Source organism: Macrobrachium rosenbergii, chromosome 21, assembly GCF_040412425.1.
Source record: "Macrobrachium rosenbergii isolate ZJJX-2024 chromosome 21, ASM4041242v1, whole genome shotgun sequence".
Taxonomy (NCBI): Eukaryota; Metazoa; Arthropoda; class Malacostraca; order Decapoda; family Palaemonidae; genus Macrobrachium; species Macrobrachium rosenbergii.
In genome coordinates this window covers 60951227-60969926 of record NC_089761.1, presented here as the reverse complement: position 1 = coordinate 60969926, position 18700 = coordinate 60951227, and the positions used below count along the sequence as shown (strand labels likewise).

At 41.7% G+C, this 18700-nt stretch overlaps 1 protein-coding gene across 1 annotated transcript in view; it reads right to left on the bottom strand.

Moving 5' to 3' along the window:
- The window catches only part of Arp3 (Actin-related protein 3), a 92530-nt gene that overhangs the window by 35789 nt on the left and 38041 nt on the right, over positions 1-18700 (bottom strand). Inside the window, exons 4-6 of the mRNA XM_067123908.1 lie at positions 17573-17730; positions 9555-9699; positions 7644-7816 (exon numbers count right to left, since the gene is read on the bottom strand). Of these exons, the coding sequence (XP_066980009.1) occupies positions 7644-7816; positions 9555-9699; positions 17573-17730 (476 nt within the window). The remainder of the gene's footprint in view (positions 1-7643; positions 7817-9554; positions 9700-17572; positions 17731-18700) is intronic.

The window sequence follows — 18700 nt, the reverse complement described above, 5'->3', positions numbered from 1 at the left end:
ACTATCATCTAAAACACTTTAATATCATTTCAAAGTCATATTACAACATTAACCTTAAATATATATGGCTTACAGCTAAGTGTGAAAACTATTCAAGTTACCTTATTTTCAAGTACATCCATTTTCTCTCATACCTTAAACTATTACCTAAAACACTTTAATAATGTTTCACAGTCATCTTAAAACAATACCCTTAAAAATATATGGCTTATAGCTACTGTAAGTGTGAAAGCTATTCAAGCAACCCCTATTTTCAAGTACATCCATTTTCTCTCATACAGTATTGAAAGTCCTGTTTTCTTTTTTACAGTACACAGGGAAAACACTGGGAAGTTAAGTACTGTACAGTACCTAAATATTTAATATGCATTGAAACAAGAATATATTTTATTATAGTTTGCTGTGTTTACATTAATATTAATGTTTGAAAATTAGTAAATCATTTTTTATCATAAAAAAATCTATTTAGTCATAAAAATACCATGAAAATACAGTAATTAGTGAATATTTCTAAATGAAAAATCTGCAAATTACATTAATTTTCACGAATAATTCAGTGACAAGTTCCACATAAAAATCCGCAAATACGTAAAGCCGCGAATCCTGAACTACAAATAGGTGGGGGCCGACTGTATATGTTAGTAGACATGTCTTAATTGTACCACTATTTTATTATTAATGATCTTAATTATCTCACATTCCTTTAACAGTATATTAATATAAATAACAATAACCTATAATGAATAAATAACTATAAAGAAAAAACAAAAAAAGAAAAAAAATTTTTTTTTACTGCAGTAGTGATGTTTGATTATGCTCCTGACCCCACAGTTCCGAAATCCGAAAAATTCCAAAAACCGTAACACATGTGGCCCCAAGATTTCAGATAAAGGATTGTGTACCTGTTGTAAGTATTTGTATGAACTTCAAATGTCAGATGCTGCTCCTGTGAAATTTTCTCCAAGTTCATAACTTTCAAAGCATGGAAAAAAAATGACAAATTTTAAAAGTAATTTGTATTTTCATAACTATACAAACCTGTGGTCTTTATATAGGAATTACCTTCATCACGGCTGAAACCAGCTGTTAAACTTTTAACTACCAAACGAACGGGTGGGAGTCCCGCCTGCCCGGTCAGTAGAACATCACTTTACCTTCGGCCCAGGTATCAGCTTGGTGTCAGCTTGAGGGGCAGCATGAGGTGGATATTTAACTATAAAGACCTCAGGTTTGTATAACTAAGAAAATTACAAATTACTTTTAAAATCTGTCATTTGTTCCTACACAATATACAAACCTTTCGGTCTTTATTATAGGAAGACTTACTTCATGAAGGGTGAAGCTGAGTAAGTCTCTGAACTGACTAGTAGTTCGCCACACCTAGGTCTTCTTCCTAGTCGAGAGAGTGAGGAAGAGGAGCATGCCTCTGACCACTGAACAAGTATAGGAACTGGATGTTCAATTGTCAGACATCTGGGCACTTTCTCGAATAAATGGGTACAAAAGCAGCCTCATTTGAGAAAAAGGTTAGGTTGAATCTTGTGTTTGAGACAATGGAAAGGCCATGTATAAGCCATGGGTTTGCACTGTCTGTCCCCTTCTCCCCTTATTAGAGAGAGGGAAGGATTGCTTCTGTACATCAGAGAGATCACAGAATGGTTACTCAGTTATAGCGAACTCACCTGCATTGCAGCCCGTTCCAATGTGACAGCTCGATAACCTACCCTCTGCCCGCAGGGTAGGATAAGGTTGAGGAAAAGGGGGAGGGGAGGAGGACCAGTCACTCAAACAGACACACACTCTCTTCAGCAAATGTACTCCTTAGGTGAGATGCTACCTGTCCCCTTAGAGGAGCCGGGTGAGCTACACGACTTGAGTAGCCACCACAGAACCCAAGGAAAATGTGTCCAGGGACTTGTGGGCAATATCCCGAAGATAGAAGGAGGTGAAAGTGGTCTGTCGCTACTACACCCCTGCCTTCAGAACCTAAGGAACCGACAGATTCTTCCTGAAAGTGAGGGTCAAACCAATGCCCTGACCTCGTGAGCTCTCGCCCGGAACGTACTGGAGCCCTTCTCGCCTGACACAGAGTTAGCCAATTTGATTGTCTCACAAAGCCAGAAAGAGATAGTGTTCCTGGACACCTCCTCCTTGGTCGAGCCAGCGCTAATGAAGAGTCGTTGACACTCAGGCCGGAGATGGCAAGTTCTCTTCAGATAGCACCGCAGCACTCTAAAAGGGCATAGTAGCATCTCATCTGGATCATCACCTACAAAGTCCTCTAGGGAGGGGATCAGAAAGGACTCGAATCTGGCATCAGTGACTGACGGATTCTGAGTTTTTGCTGCAAAATCCAGGACGAAATTGAGCATAACAGGATGTTTCACATCAAAGGAAAGTCCGTGCAGTTTGCCTACTCTCTTCACCGATGCCAGGGCAAGCAAGAAAACGGTCTTGAGGATCATATCCGTCTGACGACTCTCGTAAGGGCTCGTACAGTGCAAGAGTCAGACTCCTAAGTATGAGAGTCACATCCCACACAGGGGGCCTGAGTTCCCTGGGAGAGCAAGACCTTTCAAAGCTCTTCATCAGCAATGATATCTCAAGTGAGGAGGAGATATCTACGCCTCTCAGGCACAGGACTAGCTCAGGTGGCCCTATAGCCCCTAACAGCTGAGACAGAGAGGAGCTTCTCTGATGAGGAAGTCCGCTACTTGCTGAACCAGTGGCTCCGACTGGAGAGAGACCCCATCCATGTCACCACCCACAGAGGATGGCCCATTTCCCATGGTAGACTGCAGCAGAATACTATCACAGGTATCCAGACATCTCTGTTGCTGTGCGGTGAGAAAAGCCTTTTGCTTACAAGAGATGCTGGGCAGTCTCCAGCTGTGAAGTGCAAGCAACTCTATGGACTGGTGGAACTGTTCCACAACCAGCTGAAACAGCAGGTTGTGCCAGGGCAGAATCTCTCTCAGTGCCTTAGCAAGAAGAGCTAGCAGGTCCGGATATCATGCGGCATGTGGCCATTTGGGAGCCACCAGGGTCATTCTGAGGTTCCTGGTGGTCATCACCCTGTCGATCACCGGATGGAGCAGACAGAACATTAGAAAGGCGAAACATCCAGGTTGTCCCATGGGTGTTAGAAGGCATCCTCTGCTGCAGCCCATGGATCAGGGACAATGGAGCAAAACACCTGGAACTTCTTCTTGTGCCAGGTGACAAACAGGTCAATTGATGGGGACCCTCAAAGATCAAATAGCCTTTCCACGACGTCCATGTGAAGGGACCACTCTGTCCCCATCACTTGACCCCAGCGACTGAGCTTGTCTGCCACTACATTCCTCTTGCCTCGAATGTATCTGGCTGACAGCTCTACCAACTGTCAACTGGTGCAGCAAGAAAAACACCAAACCTCCTTGCTTGTTGCTGTACACCACTACTGTGGTGTTGTCGCTCATCAACACCACCAAGAGTCCCATCACTCGATCCCGAAACTCTTGGAGGGCCAGGAAGGCCGCCTTGAGTTCCAGGATATTGATGTGAAGGTGCCTGTTGTCTCGGTTCCACATATCTCAAATCAGCAACTCATCCAGGTGTGCGCCCCATCCCTCGCTCGAAGCATCTGAGAACTGAAGTATCTTGGGAGGGGGAGTGTGCAGGGACTCCTATTACGAGGTTCCTATCATCCAGCCACCAGGCTAAGTTCTGTTTCACCCTCTGCAAGAGAGGGATGGGAAAAGATGGAAGATCCCATGCCGGAGACAGGAACTCCTTCACTTTCCACCAGAGAGAATGAAAAAGAAGCTGCGCATGAGGGACCAGCTACTCCAAGGATGACAGGTGACTGAGAATGACCTGCCACTGCTGTGCTAGCTGTTCTTGCTGGGACAGGAACTTTTGCGCTGCCTTCCTGAACCTTCTGATACGAGTCTGAGGGGTAGACTCTTGCTGTTGGCTTATCTATCAGCATGCCCAGGTATTTACCCTCTGCTTAGGTGTGAGATCGGACTTCTCAAAGATTCATCACGACCCCAAGGTCGTGGCAAAACTCTAAGAGATCCCTGTCTTGGAGTGACTGCAGACGAGACTTCGCCAAGACTAGCCAATCATCGAGATACCTCAACAGACGTATCCCATACGAATGGGCCCAAGCTGACATAAAGGTGAGCCCAAAACATAGTGCCCTCAACTGGAACACCATTCCCTCGAGAACAAAGCGAAGGTACTTGCGGGAAGACTGATGGACCAATATTTGGAGATACGTGTCCGTCAAGTCCACCAAAAGCATGAGTTTTTCTCCACATTGATCCCAAGAAGATGAATCCATTTCCCAAGGGGAGCGAACATCCAGATAAAAACTTGAGGGGCCGTGGACAGACCAAAGCAAAGGGCCCAAAGTTGGAAAATTTTGCCTCAAAACACGAATCTCAGATATCTGCTGGAGTCCGGATGGATGGGGACATGGAAATAGGCGTCCTGCATGTCCAGGGTGACCATCCAGTTGCCCTGATGGAGGGAGGACATGACAGTGCGGGTCATCTTCATGTGAAACATCGTCTTCATGACGAAGTTCAGGGCACTGACGTCCAGAACAGGCCTCCGGCCCCCGGTAATTTGGGGACTACGAAGAGTCGGTTGTAAAAACCCCTGACAAACGATCCAATACCTCCTCTACTGTCCCTTTACAAATCAAGGACTCTACCCCTTGAGCATGAGCCAAAAACTTCTCAGATCCTTCCAAGTAGGCTGTCAAGGTGATCGGCAACCTGGACAAGTGAGGCTTCTCTTTGAAAGGAATGGAGTAACCTCTTCTCAGCACTTGGACTACCCATGGATCCACCTCCTGCGACTCCATTCCTCCCAAAAGAGACATAGCCTGGCTCCAACGGGCACATGAAGGACAGAAACTTCATTTCTTAGCGGCGGGCTTGAAGGTTGACTTCTTGATGGACCTCGAGGGAGGGCGCAGGTTAGCTCGAGGTCTGGGTTGAGGTCTTGATCGTGCTCCACGAAAGGGCTGAGGTTGCAAGGGTGAAAATGACTTGGAAACAGAGGGACTTCCCTTAGGGCGCTTGGTGGATTGAGCTAAAAGGTCCGTAGCAGACTTCTTCTGAAGGGCCAACAACACTTCTCTAACTATATCTTGAGGAAAGAGACGAGTCGTGTCCAAAGGAGAAAACAAGAGAGCTGATTTCTGAGTAAACGTTGCTCCCTTAGTAGCAAAGGAATACCACAATTCCCGTTTTTTAAGGATGCCCATCAAAAAAAGGGAAGCGAGTTTGGCGGAACCACCCGACTGCTTTGTCGGCGCATGACAAGACACCAAGCCAGTCAGAAGCAAAATCTTCGGCAAGATCCGGACAGTCTCCAATTTTTCTTGCCAAAGCCCCCACAGTCCAATCCAAAAAACTGAAAATCTCTAAAACTTTAACAAGTTTCTTGACGAGATGATCAAGATCGAGTGAGAAAAATGATAATTTTGGCCGAGGAGAACAAAGCTCGATGCGTAGCATCAACCAAACCGGAGAAGTCCCCTTGGGAGGAGGAAGAAACTCCCAAAGAGGGAGCCTCCATGACTTAGAAACAGTACTTCTTCTTCAGGAGTTTTGAAGGAGGGAAGGCAAAGATAGCTTTACCTTGCTCCCTCTTTGAGGCCAACCAACCATCCACCTCTCGAAGGGCATCTTCTAAGAGGAGGAAAAAACTAACTTGGGGAGACGAGCAGAATCCATAGAGCACCTCCTCATGAGGAAGGCAGACGCAGGCGAAGATGAAAAGGTAGGCTTGAAGAAGCCAGGGAAGTTTGCCAAAAAAGAACTTCAGCAAACTGGAGTAAGTCGACGGAGTAGTCATGCTCAGCTTCTTCCTCATCCGATGGACTCAGAGACAAAGCAGGGCCATTGCCCTTGGAAGATGAAGACCTCTTCAAAAAGCCCATAAGATCCACAAGCTGATGACAAATTGGGGTTAAGGAAGAGTCCTCCTGAACAGACGAGCATGGAAGAGGCGAGGTTGGAGCTGAGTGGATAAAAGTTGGTGCAGCACGGAGAGTGGAGCTGAAATGAGTGAGATGTGCCTGGCAGGAGACTGGCGCTAGTGAGTACGAGACCAAAGAGGAAAGGGCGATGAGCGCTTTCGTGGAAGATAAGAGTGCTTAGGAATAAGCACTGGGTGCTCAAAGACCCTGGGAGACTTCAGGATGTCCGGAGGTGGAATGGAGAAGCTGTACGAAGGTTACGGACTGATATCTGTCTCCTTATACTTCTTAACAAGAGGAGGAGAACTGTCCACAACAGCGAAATGCCTCTTCAAAGGTGTACAGGCCACAACTCGGTACCGTTGGAGCTTCCTGTCAGGCAAAGACAAACAATCAGCACTAAGTGAGATGACTTTCCAATGGTGCTCTGCTGAAGCCTGGGAACGGGCAACAAGCTCGGTGGAGGGGGCAACTACCTGTTGGGAAACCCCACCAGCCTCCATTGGACCTCCGGTATATCTTCTCCCCAGTGTGGGGGAGCAGGACAGGGACCTTCGCTTAGGAGCGCTGGTGGGACAGGTAGCCACCTCCTCAACACGCACAACACTGTCACTTTGCACTGCACTACTAACACTGGGAACAATGGAAGACCTTTCCACAAAGGCTTTAAGTGACACACCATACTCCATAACCGTGTTGGCTAAAAATTCAAATTTCTTGTCAAATCTAGATTCGAGGCTGACAATGGTGCCATGGATTGGAGACAAAGCAGGGGTCTGAGGAGGAGAAATAGCACTTTTCTATCACAAGAGGAGATGGAACAGGAGCTTAACTAGCCTTATTCTCGGCTTTAAGGGCCGTCTTCCTCTTTCTATCCCTATCTAATTTCGCAAAGTGTGATTTCAAAACCTTCCACTTTAGTTCGTCCCAATCCTGACATTCAGAACAAGTCAGATCAATAGATCAATATTACAGTCCTGCCCCCCTACATTTAGTGTGAGAATCAAAAGAGATCTTAACTAATCTAGTCCTACAACCTTCAGAACAGTACCAAACACTAGAAGAACTAGTCAGACATCTTAGCTAATTAGTATAAAGTTAACAGAGATAACAAAATTACTACAATAGCAGAAGAAAAGCAAAATCCAAATACTTCACCAAAATATTGGATGATGACGACAGCACAAAACCAACAACGTTAGTCGGGAGCCACCTGACAACGAATTGAAGCTCTTTGCTGAGTTGTACCTATAAGTCCCGAAAGTGGGCGGGACCTTGTCACCTACACAAACGATAGTAGTGCCACCGCGAAATTTGAATTCTTAGACTGCTGTGTAGAAAACTAGTAACTATGTAATTACTTGGCAAGTCACTTATATAAAAACTGCAGTCCAACAGTAAATCCCCTTTTCTCAATTTAATTGTAAATTATCATCATATTATAAGAAACCCCATTCTCTTTTATTTCCACTACTTTAGTTATGCTTTTTATTTTTCAATTTTATCTTAACATATCTTCAGTTGTAAGTAAATCCCGTTTTCATAAGATACAACGGAGCCAATTAATAAAATGACTCGGCCCTAGTCTCATTAATTTTATTTATGCATTCCTTTCTTATGTATATTTAATAGTTCTTTAATAAGTTCATAACTAGTTTCTCACCTCAGGATGGAAGAAAATTTCTGGTCCAAGGAAACGTTCATACCCAATATCGATGCTAAATGTCTGATTATTGACAGGATTCTTACCCTCATACTGTTTAATCCACTTGGATGGATCACTGTCATATTTGTTGAATTCTTTGGCAATATCCGGGCAGATGTAACTAAACCTTTCTGCAAAATAAGCAGCAAATTACAATGGTAACAAAACTTCCAACTATTACAATTTTATGGTCATCCACAAATTAGATATCATTATCAAATTAAAAAAAAATTTAACAATATTTTTTTACTACAAACCCATCGGTTTACATAGTACACATAATTCTGTGGTCTAGCAACTCTAGACACAAGTCACAGATATAAAAGACTTTCCCCCACTGGCCAGCCACACATCCAGGAACCCAACACACCTTGTGTCGTCTACAGACTTGTCATAAGAAGAACAGTAAGAAAGGAACATATTTCATATAAACTGATGAGTTTGTATGAAAAGTTTTGTCAAAATTCACTTTGTTTCATACAAATACCATCAGTCTACATATGCCAGAAATTGGCTAACCAGTCTGGTTAAACTACTAAATAATAATACAGTAATACAAATGCCTGAGCAGCTGCTTGGGAGGAAAAGCTTCTTACATGGTTATTTGTAGGCAAGGTGTGAGATAGGCAAGCTCTTGAGTGATCATGATCATGATATGTGAGTTCTTGAGACTAACAAGAGGTCATGAAGTTGGACAGAAGCCTCGTTAGTAAGGTCATCGTTTGTAAATTATTCATGTCTAATGCTGAAGTGTTTATTTCATCGGTCTGACTATAAGGGGTAAGAAAACAACTTGAAACTAAGTGTTGGAGGTGCCTCTTGTAAGCACACTCCATGCAGGGGATGATAGGACCGCAAACCCTACCCTATAGGAACTACAATATCTGTATAAGAGAAGGCACAAAGCACCCATAGATGCACTACAGTCCCTTGCAATATCTTTTTACTTGTTGTTTCTCCATCATTATTACAGAAAAAAACGTACAAACAAACAAACATAATAAAAGAGGGTTGGTTGCAACAATTCAACTTTCCCCTCAAACACTAGTTACAGTATTTACTTTACTACAAAATTTCATTAACTCATTTAACTTGCAATGGGGAATAATCCTACTTAAAAGGCAATGATTTCCATTTCTCTAGCATCAAATATTTTTTTATTTTTCTAGACTCGGATGTATCCGTAAGTAACAAAACCCTATGGACTAGAGTCTGTTGAGATGCCAGTGTAACAACAATAGCAAAAAGCTCAATAAGTCTACCAAAACCCAAACTAACCAAGCAGTTGCATTCTCAAAAAAAAGGAACACTTGGAAATACCAATTAATTATTTTATAAAACTAAATCCACCTTCAAAAAGTAAAGGAAGACAGCAAGTCAAAAATTATAGGATAATGGATAAATAAACTGTGACTGAAAATCTGGGAGCACTGTGAATAACTGTTAGTTAACTGAGCACATAGAGAAATGACTCATTCACAGGGTATGACACAGTTAGTTGCCAGAAGAGTGACTGACTGATTTATCATATTTTAGCTATAAAGCCAAGCACTAGGGCAGCTGTTAGGTGAGTGTCTGACCAATGGAAAAGTGTTCTGATTCTGTGGTGGGTGTCTGTAGCCGTTATACTGCAAGGTTAGGTATATGTAAACTCATGGTATTTACATTAAAAAAAATAACCAAAGATCCTTTATCATTATCATATACTGAACTCACCTGGAAACATTTTAACAAAACAGAATGTAAAAAATAATTATCTTAAAAAATAATCTTTCAGAAAATAACTTGTCAAATTCAACAGAAATCACTGATTAGCTATTCAAAAGGAAAACAACCATTTCATAACATAAAAGTACTACAAAGGTTTACCTTTCACTGCTTTTGCAGTTTCCATACTAAGCTGTGGAGGAATGTTTGGCTCACGCTCCCTAAGAAGACTTTGTACAAAGTAAGTAATGTCTCGACCAGCAATAGGAATGTGCTTTATGCAGCTACCAATGACATAGCCATCAGCCTAGGAGTAAAAACACAAATATTATTTATTCCTAGCATTCAAGTACTTACAGTCGTTAGTCTGAGATGATACCTGCTATGTTAAAATTCATCAATATAATGGAAAGTATTAAATTTCTCAATGACTTTGAACACACTCTTCAACATGCTATCTCTCCAACAAAATTACCTTTTCATAATAAAAATTAAGTTTCATATATACTTAACAAGTAATTGCATAGCTAACGTTTCTAACTTGCGCAGCAACTTTCTTCAAATTTGCAGTAGCGTTTCTTCTGTTTTCGTCTAGGTGACAGCTCCCACCCACTATTGAGGAACACGGAAAACAACCTGGCAGTAAAGCTCAATTTGTTTGAACCCTTATGTCCAAAAGAGGGGAGGAGGAGGGGCTCTGATTCTGTAATTACTTGGTAAGTATATATGAAACTTAATTTTACTATGAAAATGTCATTTTCATATAAGTAACTTACCAAGTAATTACATAGCTGAATCCCACATTGAATGGAGGTGGGATACATGGACATATTCTACTCCAAAACATTAAAGCATGGTAACGACTCTGAAATAGAAAAAACACTTGCCAGCACTAAATGTAATGCTTGTTGTTTCCTTACCTGGTAAGAGAGCTAATACAGGTAAATACTGCCTCTGGTTGGTGCTCATCTGAACCCATAGTGACACGGACACTGAGCCATGAGTTGCCTCTGCTTAGTGGGAGATTTGCCCCACAGCTTCCATAGATCTAGACAAACCAGGGGATCCATGGTCCACTCGGTGGGAAGGACCTGCTTTCGATGGCTTAGCTCGTCTGCCATCACATTTAACTTCCCCAGGATAAAGCAAGTGACCAGTCACTCGATTTTTTTTCTGCCCAAAGGAGTAGTTCCCTTCCTGCCTGGCAGAGAAAAGGAATGGGTGCTGCCCTGTTTGCGAATATATGCTAAGGCTGTGGTACTGTCCGCATGCACCACTAATGTTTTATTGCGGACTATGGTCGAAAAACTCTAAAGGCCTAGCTGAACTGTTTTCAGCTCTGTTACATTGATATGTAGGCTTTGCTGACCTGGGATCCATGTACTGGATACTTCCTGATTCCCAAGTAGGGCTCCCCAGCATATGTCTGAGGCGTTGGAATAAAAGTCTAGGTCAGGCCTCAGAGGTTGAAGGGGCTTCCCGTCTGACAGCCACCACTGCAGGTTTGATCTGATCTCCGGAGTGATCTGAAACATGTAAATGTCTGGCTGTGTCTTTCTGTCCCAGTTAGCCTTCAGATAAAACTGGAGAACTCTCATATGAAGTCTGCTTAGTCTGACAAACATCTCTATGGATGCCAGAGTCCCCAGTAGGCTCATCTACTGTTAAGCCAAGCAAGACGAAAGGGCTAGAAAACTCCGAACCTTCTGAAGGCAGCTGGAAATTCTCGTGGGAGATGGAAAAAGTGGAAAAATCCAAGAGTTCAGAGTCATCCCCAAACAGAGGATTTCTTGTGACAGGGTCAACTGGGACTTCTGAAGATTGATAAGAAGTCCCAGCTCCTTGGTAAGAAGAAGAATCTTGTGTAAGTCCTTCATGCACCTATCATTTGACAGGGATTGAAGCAGCCAGCCATCTAGGTAAAGACTGACATTGATCCCTACTTAATGGAGCCATTTCACAAGGGGAGCGAGGGACTAGAATGAATACTTGAGGGGCCGTAGAAAGGCCGAAGCAAAGGGCCTGTAACTGGTACACCTTGTCCTTGAAGAAAAAACCTTAGATATTTCCTGGAATGTGAAAGCATGCATCCTGCATGTCTAAGGTTATCATCCAGTCGCCTGGTGAATGGATGAAAGGACTGAATGGCTTGTCTCCATCTTGAATTTTGTCTTCAGGACAAAATGATTGAGGGAGCTTACATTGAGGACTGGTCTCCAACCCCCCCTTGCTTTCAGCACCACAAAGTCAGTTGTAAAACCCCTCCGTGCTGGTGCTCTTGACTTCCTCTATGGCCCTTTTCTGGATGAGAGAGGAAACTTCCTCCATAAGGGCTGAATGTCTCTCGAAGCCTACCGACTATGCTGTAAATGTGTTGGGATAAGTGACTAATGGGGGGCTCTACAGGAAGAGGATGATGTAGCCCTCCTTCAGAACTCTGATGATCCAAGGCTCCGCTCCTCTTATCAGCCACTTCTCCCAAAACTCTATAAGTCTGGCTCCTACAGGTACATGAAGGACTTCCTTCTCACTTTTTAGGTACTGGCTTGGAAGAGCTCTTCTTAATAAGCTTAGACACAAACCAGACATTTGCATGGTCCTGAATGGCACTCTAGATCTCCCTCCATGAAAGGGCTGTTGCTGGCGGGGTGAGGCAGTCCTGGTTTTTAAACCAGTCGAATCCTTGGAATGCCTAGACGACTGAGCCAACAAGTTCTGCTTAGATTTCTTCTGCAAATCTGACGCAATTCCCTTCACTGTGTCCTAAGGGAAGAGATGATGCTGGTCTATGGGCAAGAACAACAGGGCTGACTTCTGAGTCTGTGTAATTCCCTTGCAAGAGAGCTCTCTCTTCTTCAGTATTCCCAAGGTGAACAGAGTGGAAAGCTCCAAAGAGCCATCTTTAATGGCTTTGTTGGCACAAGACAGAAACCTGAGCCAGTCGGAGGCGATATCTCCAGCTAGATCCTGGTAGGCCTTGATTTTCTTGGCCAGTGCACCCACCGTCCAATCCAGGAAACTAAGTACTTCAAAGACCTCAAAAATATCTTCGACTAGATGATCTAGTTCTGCAGAGGAAAACACGATCTTCGGCGATGAGAATGCAGAACAGTGAGAAAAATTTATTAGACTAGAGAAGTCCCCCTGGGAGGAGGCAATGACTCCCAAAGAAGGAGCTTCGCCCGTCACATAAAACAAGTACCTCCTGCAGATTAAACGAGAGGGAGGAAAAGCAAAAGACACTTTGCCCTGCTCTCTTCTGGCCGAAAGCCAGTCTCCCATCTCCTTGAAGGATTTCTTGGAGAAGGAAGAAAGGACCATCTTGGGAAGTCTTGTCCTGTCATCCGGTTGATTCCTCATTAAAAAGGTTGAAGCAGGCGAGAACAAGGCAGCTGGGGCGATAAAAGTGAGAAAATTCGACCAAAGGTACCGCAGCAAAGCAGCTGAAGGAGGTGCAGGTTCTTGGTCGACCTCTTCTTCTGAGGAAGAGACTGGGGACAGGATATCATCCTGAGAAGGCTTGGGAGTGGAGGGAGCTTTTTTTAAGCAATTCCATAATTTGGGCTACCTGCCGCTTAATAGGAGCCAGAGTAGGCTCATCATGGTTCAAAGGTGGAGATGACGGCAGTCTCTGAGCGGACAAAGGAGGCAATGGGCACCAGGTGCTCAGAAGTGGGCACAGGGTTCTCAGGAGCTGGCGCAGGGCATTCGGGATGTGGTGGCAGACATTTGGAAGTGGATGTCGAGTGCTTATGAGCTGTCACTGCGTGCCTGGGAGCCAGAGCCAGGAGAGGGTGCTCAGCCATTGAGCACTCAGGTGAGAAGGCCTCTGGACTGTCCCATGTAGACAGAGGTGGATGCTGATGGACAAGAGCAGGGACAGAAGGGTCCACAGCGTAACTACAAGAAGGCTGGGGACTGCTAATACACTGCTTATACCGCTTAATAGGTAGCGGATCTGGATGGCAACCAAGATTCACAGAAGGGTGCTTAAGCAGTCGGGAAGGGTCTCAGGTCCTGTTTGTGGCCCCTCCTGTCCACACCAAAGTCATTGGAAGAGCTGGGGGATAACTGATGGACATCCAAAGACATGCCTTTCCAATGGCTGTCTGCCATCACCTGTGACTGTATAACAGGAGCGGCTGAGGGGCTGACTACCATGGGCAATCCCCAGCGGCCTCCCTTGAACTTTCGGTACGTCTTCTCCCAGGTTTGGGGAGCAGGACAGGGACCTTGATCTAGGAGAACCGGCAGGGCTGATAGCCACCTCCTCCACTGGCACTGCACTATCACTTATCACTTTATCAGAAAACACTTTATCCATTATCACTTTAAAGTGACTAACTCAGCCACTGTACTTACTACCAGGCTAATCTTCTTATCAGACCTGGATTCGAGACTGGCGATGGCATTAGGATCAGAAGCAAGGGAGCCAGGCACAGGAGTAGGAGGCTGAACAGTAGGAGGGCAAGGAATAAGAGAAACAGTAGGAATAGGAGTAGTAGGGAGAGCAATAGTTAACCTCTGAACTAGGTTTAGGCATAGGTTCTATACTATGAGATCATTTCTAGGCTCTAGAAGCCACTTTCCTCTTCCTATCTCTCTCTATTTTGTCTAAGTGAGACTTAATCCTTAGTGGACAGATCCCCTCATGAGAGGATCTGGAACAGGTTTTGGGTGGTGGACGGATCCCCTCTGAGGAGTATTAATATTACGCACCATACGATTTGGCTGTATTGAGTGGGAAAGAATTTCCATCACTTCAATGGCCCATAAAGGAATGGTGGCAACTTTAGAATGCTGCTCAGCTCAATCAGTGGGCATCTCCTGGAGAGCATTACTGTTCTTGACTTGATGGGGGAATGTCTTGCTCCTCTCTCTCCCACGACATCTTTTTACTTATTTGCTCATAAATATACCCAAGGATTGCTGTTGGCTTTAGTTCTTATCTTTTATGATATGATGTCAGTTATAATTGTACTTTTGCAGAGAAATATTAGAAAAAACATGAATACCTCCAAAAAGTTACTGTATATCCCGATCTCAGTAAATTTACGTAAATATTTTACAACAAATATAGTCAGAATTTGTTACTGATTTTAGTTCTTATCTGTTATGATATTGTGTGAGCTGTAATTATAATTTTACAAAATAAAATAAAATAAATTATTAGAAAAAACATGTATAACTTGGTAAAATTTACGAGTGTTTTGTAAAGGAGGCCTCACATGGTTGTAAATAGTCACTTTCAACTTCCTGTGGTAAGTAGGAAAAATTTTAAATTTTTTTTTCTTACAACATGTGCTCTTGCATATCTTCCAGTTTCCACTGATATGTTTTTTCTTAAATTGGCCAGCCTTAAAGTTTGCCTGGTCTGGGGCTGCATGATATATAATTAGCCTGTTCCTTAAGGGTTAAGAATCTTCCACTGCTTATTATCCCATGTAGAACATTCATTACAGGTCTTCTCAATACTACAGATCGAATAAGGATCATAGCAAGCTTTAGTGAGCCTAGTCTTCCAGCCTTCGTCGCAATAGCGAATACAGTCATAACCCTAACTTACGCAAGGTTAGGTTCCAGAACCCCTCATGCAAGGCAAATTTTCACCTAAGTTTGGCATGGCTCTAAAAATGCTAATAAATACTTACTTCTAAAGTTTAACCACTAAATCTGACCCTAATCATGCTCCCAAATACTAAGCTAACTTTTAAATGAAATTAAAGTTACTGTAATTTCATTTAAAAGTTAGCTTAATACATTACCCTTCAAAAAAGAAATAAATGGCTGACATAAAAATAGAGAGCTGGAAGACAATTTCTGTTTCTCTCCCCTCTCGACCGATCTAGATCTAGATTTAGAAGTCTCCTCAACCTCTTTTTATTAACTTCTTTATTCTAGGTCTCTTTGTCTTTGTTCTGAAATGCTATTTCATGAACAAACAGTGTTTTTTATTTGGACTAATAAAACTCTTAGTTATTATGTCTATGTTTTAGAACGTATTTGCCACACTACCGCATTCACACTTCGTAGACGTGTGTGTGTGTGTGTGTGTGTGTGTGTGTGTGTGTGTGTGTGTGTGTGTGTGTGTGTGTCCTTACTTGAAATATCAAGTTAAATTATTTATGAATTATTATGGAATTACGGAGACAGAGAATAACACGAAAGGGACAGATAGAGAGAGAGAGAGAAAGTTATTCGTACGTTAGATATCAAAAGCTGGAAATTCAGCATTAAACTAACTTATAAATGAAATTAAAGTTACTGTAATTTCATTTAAAAGTTAGCTTAATACATTACCCTTAAAAAAAGAAATAAATGGTTGACGTAAAAATATAGGAGAGTATGAAGATTTGTATACTATTTCTCTCTCTCCCCTTTCCACCGATCTATTTTTACAAGTCCTCTCAACCTCGTTTTTAAAAACTTTTTTATTCTGTCTCTTTCTCTCCATTCTGAAATGCTCTATGTCTCTATGTTTTAGAACGTTACAGGTAAAATTAGATAAATTTAAAATTATCTACTGTATTGTTAAAGACATACTGAGAAACAGTAATACGTAGGTTGCGCTAACTACGAGAGAGAGAGAGAGAGAGAGAGAGAGAGAGAGAGAGAGAGAGAGAGAGAGAGAGAGAGAGAGAGAGAGAGAGAAACCTTTGACCCGCTAATCAGCAACACTCCCCCTTCTTGTCATGTTAAATCGACATGTCTGACAACTTTGCCATCGAGCTTCTTACAAAAGATGAGGGAAAGATAGTTATTTGTTTAAAATACGTATCACATACGAATTTTGTAGTTACAATTATATTATTATTATTATTATTATTAATTATTATTATTATTGTTATTATTACATATTTAATCTTAGTAATTTTATTAATATTTGAAAATTAGTACTTACTATTAGGTAAAAAATTTATCAAACAAAATAAATAAACATATACATGTACCATAAAAATTCTCTCATCTCAGTAAGAGAGAGAGAGAGAGAGAGAGAGAGAGAGAGAGAGAGAGAGAGAGAGAGAGAGAGAGAGAGAGAGAGAGAGAGAGAGAGAGAGAAATTATTACTATTATTATTTAACGTTGATTAATTTACACATGAAAGCTTGAAAACTTATACATTACACAAAAAATTAACAAACACTTTTGCAGGGTTTCTCAGTATTCACAAATGTTCATGTCTGTGAAAAACTCGTGTATGACAATTAGTTAGGTTCCAATGAAAAGTTCGCGTCTGTGAATTCGTGCAGCTCAAATTGCACAAGTTCGGGGTATTACTGTACTCGAACTGCTGGAATCTGACATAATTCAGAAAATACTAAGAAACTAATAAAAATTATGATAATAAACTATCTACAGCTTGCTGTGCAACAAAAACAAAGCAATTTTACCAAATCCGAAATGACAACTGTAAATAATCGAAAAAGCTGCTGTAAATGGCGCTGATGTGTATACCAGAACCAGCAGAAACATACTGAGCTTACCAGCCAGGTTGTTTCCTGTGTTCCCTAATAGTGGCGAGAGCTGTCACCTAGACAAAAACAGTAGAAGTGCTACCGGGAATTTTAATAAAGTTGCCACTTAAGTCACAAACATTAGCTATGTAATTACTTGGCAAGTTATTTATATGAAAAGATTATTTTCTTACATTTTTTAAATGCAAAAAACTTTAAATAACTGTCCCATACTATACAAAACAGAGAGAATTTATTCAAGTATGAGATTAACAGAGTTAAAGAGAATTGTTACTACAAAAGAAACTATAAGGTGCTCAAAGAACTTTTTTGGGGACCTTGTTTGCTACCTGAATGGTAGCACAAAATAACAATGGCAGATCTCTGCTGGAAACTAATATGGTATCACCCAGATCCTCATTATGGCACTAAAAAACCAGGATTTTAAAAAGTATAAGTCACCTTTCAAAATATTACAGAAACCAAAGGTCATGATATACTGTACAGGCAAAATACTATATATGTAAGATTATTCCCATGAATAATGATATGTGCATTTCTTTTTATACAGCATTTAATGATTTTGATCATAAATATTTTGCAAGATTTTACAGGGATTGTCTAATGCAACTTATATCTAATGAAATAAACAAACCATATGACACATGCCATACAATATCTACTGCAAATCCTGGGGCCTACAATGACAAAACTGCCATGACTTACCACTGGAATGACATGGGTCACACCATCTCCTGAATCAATGACAGTACCAGTCAGTGATCTCTCAGTAGCCTGACGAGATGCCCAAGATGCTGCTAAAGAGAGTACTGCCTGCACTGCAATGTACAGCCCAGGTACATTGAAAGACTCAAACATAATTTCTGAAAAAAAAAAAAGACTAATAAATAGCATCCTACATTCTTTAGTACAACTACTAGAAGCTATATCTTCCTGTCTGGATGACAGCCGCCCTCCCCTACAAGATTACCTCTTTACTTTCCTTTTTATGAAAAAAAAGACCACTGCTACAGGACCATAGAGTGGTTATACTTCCATGGAAGTTTACTATAAAAAAAATGAAAGACAATATTCACAATGAAACAACCCAATGACCAATTATCCACTTAATAGCTGTAGCAAAGGGTGTCCTATATCTGAACATTTTAATGTTTTCACTTAATTACAGCACATGCAAAAGAACACAAGGCTAATAAATTAAAATTTTTATGATACGATTAATTATTTGGCTACTTACCTACTGTTAAAGTTTGCTCATATATTCACACCATTGGGTGAGATCGGCACTCAAAATAAACAAAATAACACATGGCTACCCAACTAGGACTATCACTGTAATCACCTGTTTCCCACCAGGTGGTGTTGGAATGTTTATGTTCTTGTCAGAATTCTTCATGACCACCCACTAAGATATGGGGAGGCTGGGTGAGTTTCCACTCAACACTAAATAAGTATCCAAATAATTAATTTTATCATAAAAATTTTCATTATTTGGAATGAATCTTACCTACTATTAAAGTTAGCTGATTGCCACATTAACCTGTTACGCGTCACCCACGTAATAATACGTTTACTGCGATCTACTCAGTAGCGCCTTCAACGGGATATTACGTTCAAGACTTTAACTCTGCTTTTCAAGCTGTCAGCCCCGTAATAATACGTTTACTCGTATGGAAAATGTTGGAACATCATTTGGTAACACTCTCAGAACACGTAAGCTGTAATTGATGACTTATTTCCTCCCTGGCAACTCTTTTCAGTTGGTCGCTTGATGCCTAGATGACTATTTTTTTTTCAGTACGCTTCGGGCGTTTTCAGAGACAACACGGTTTT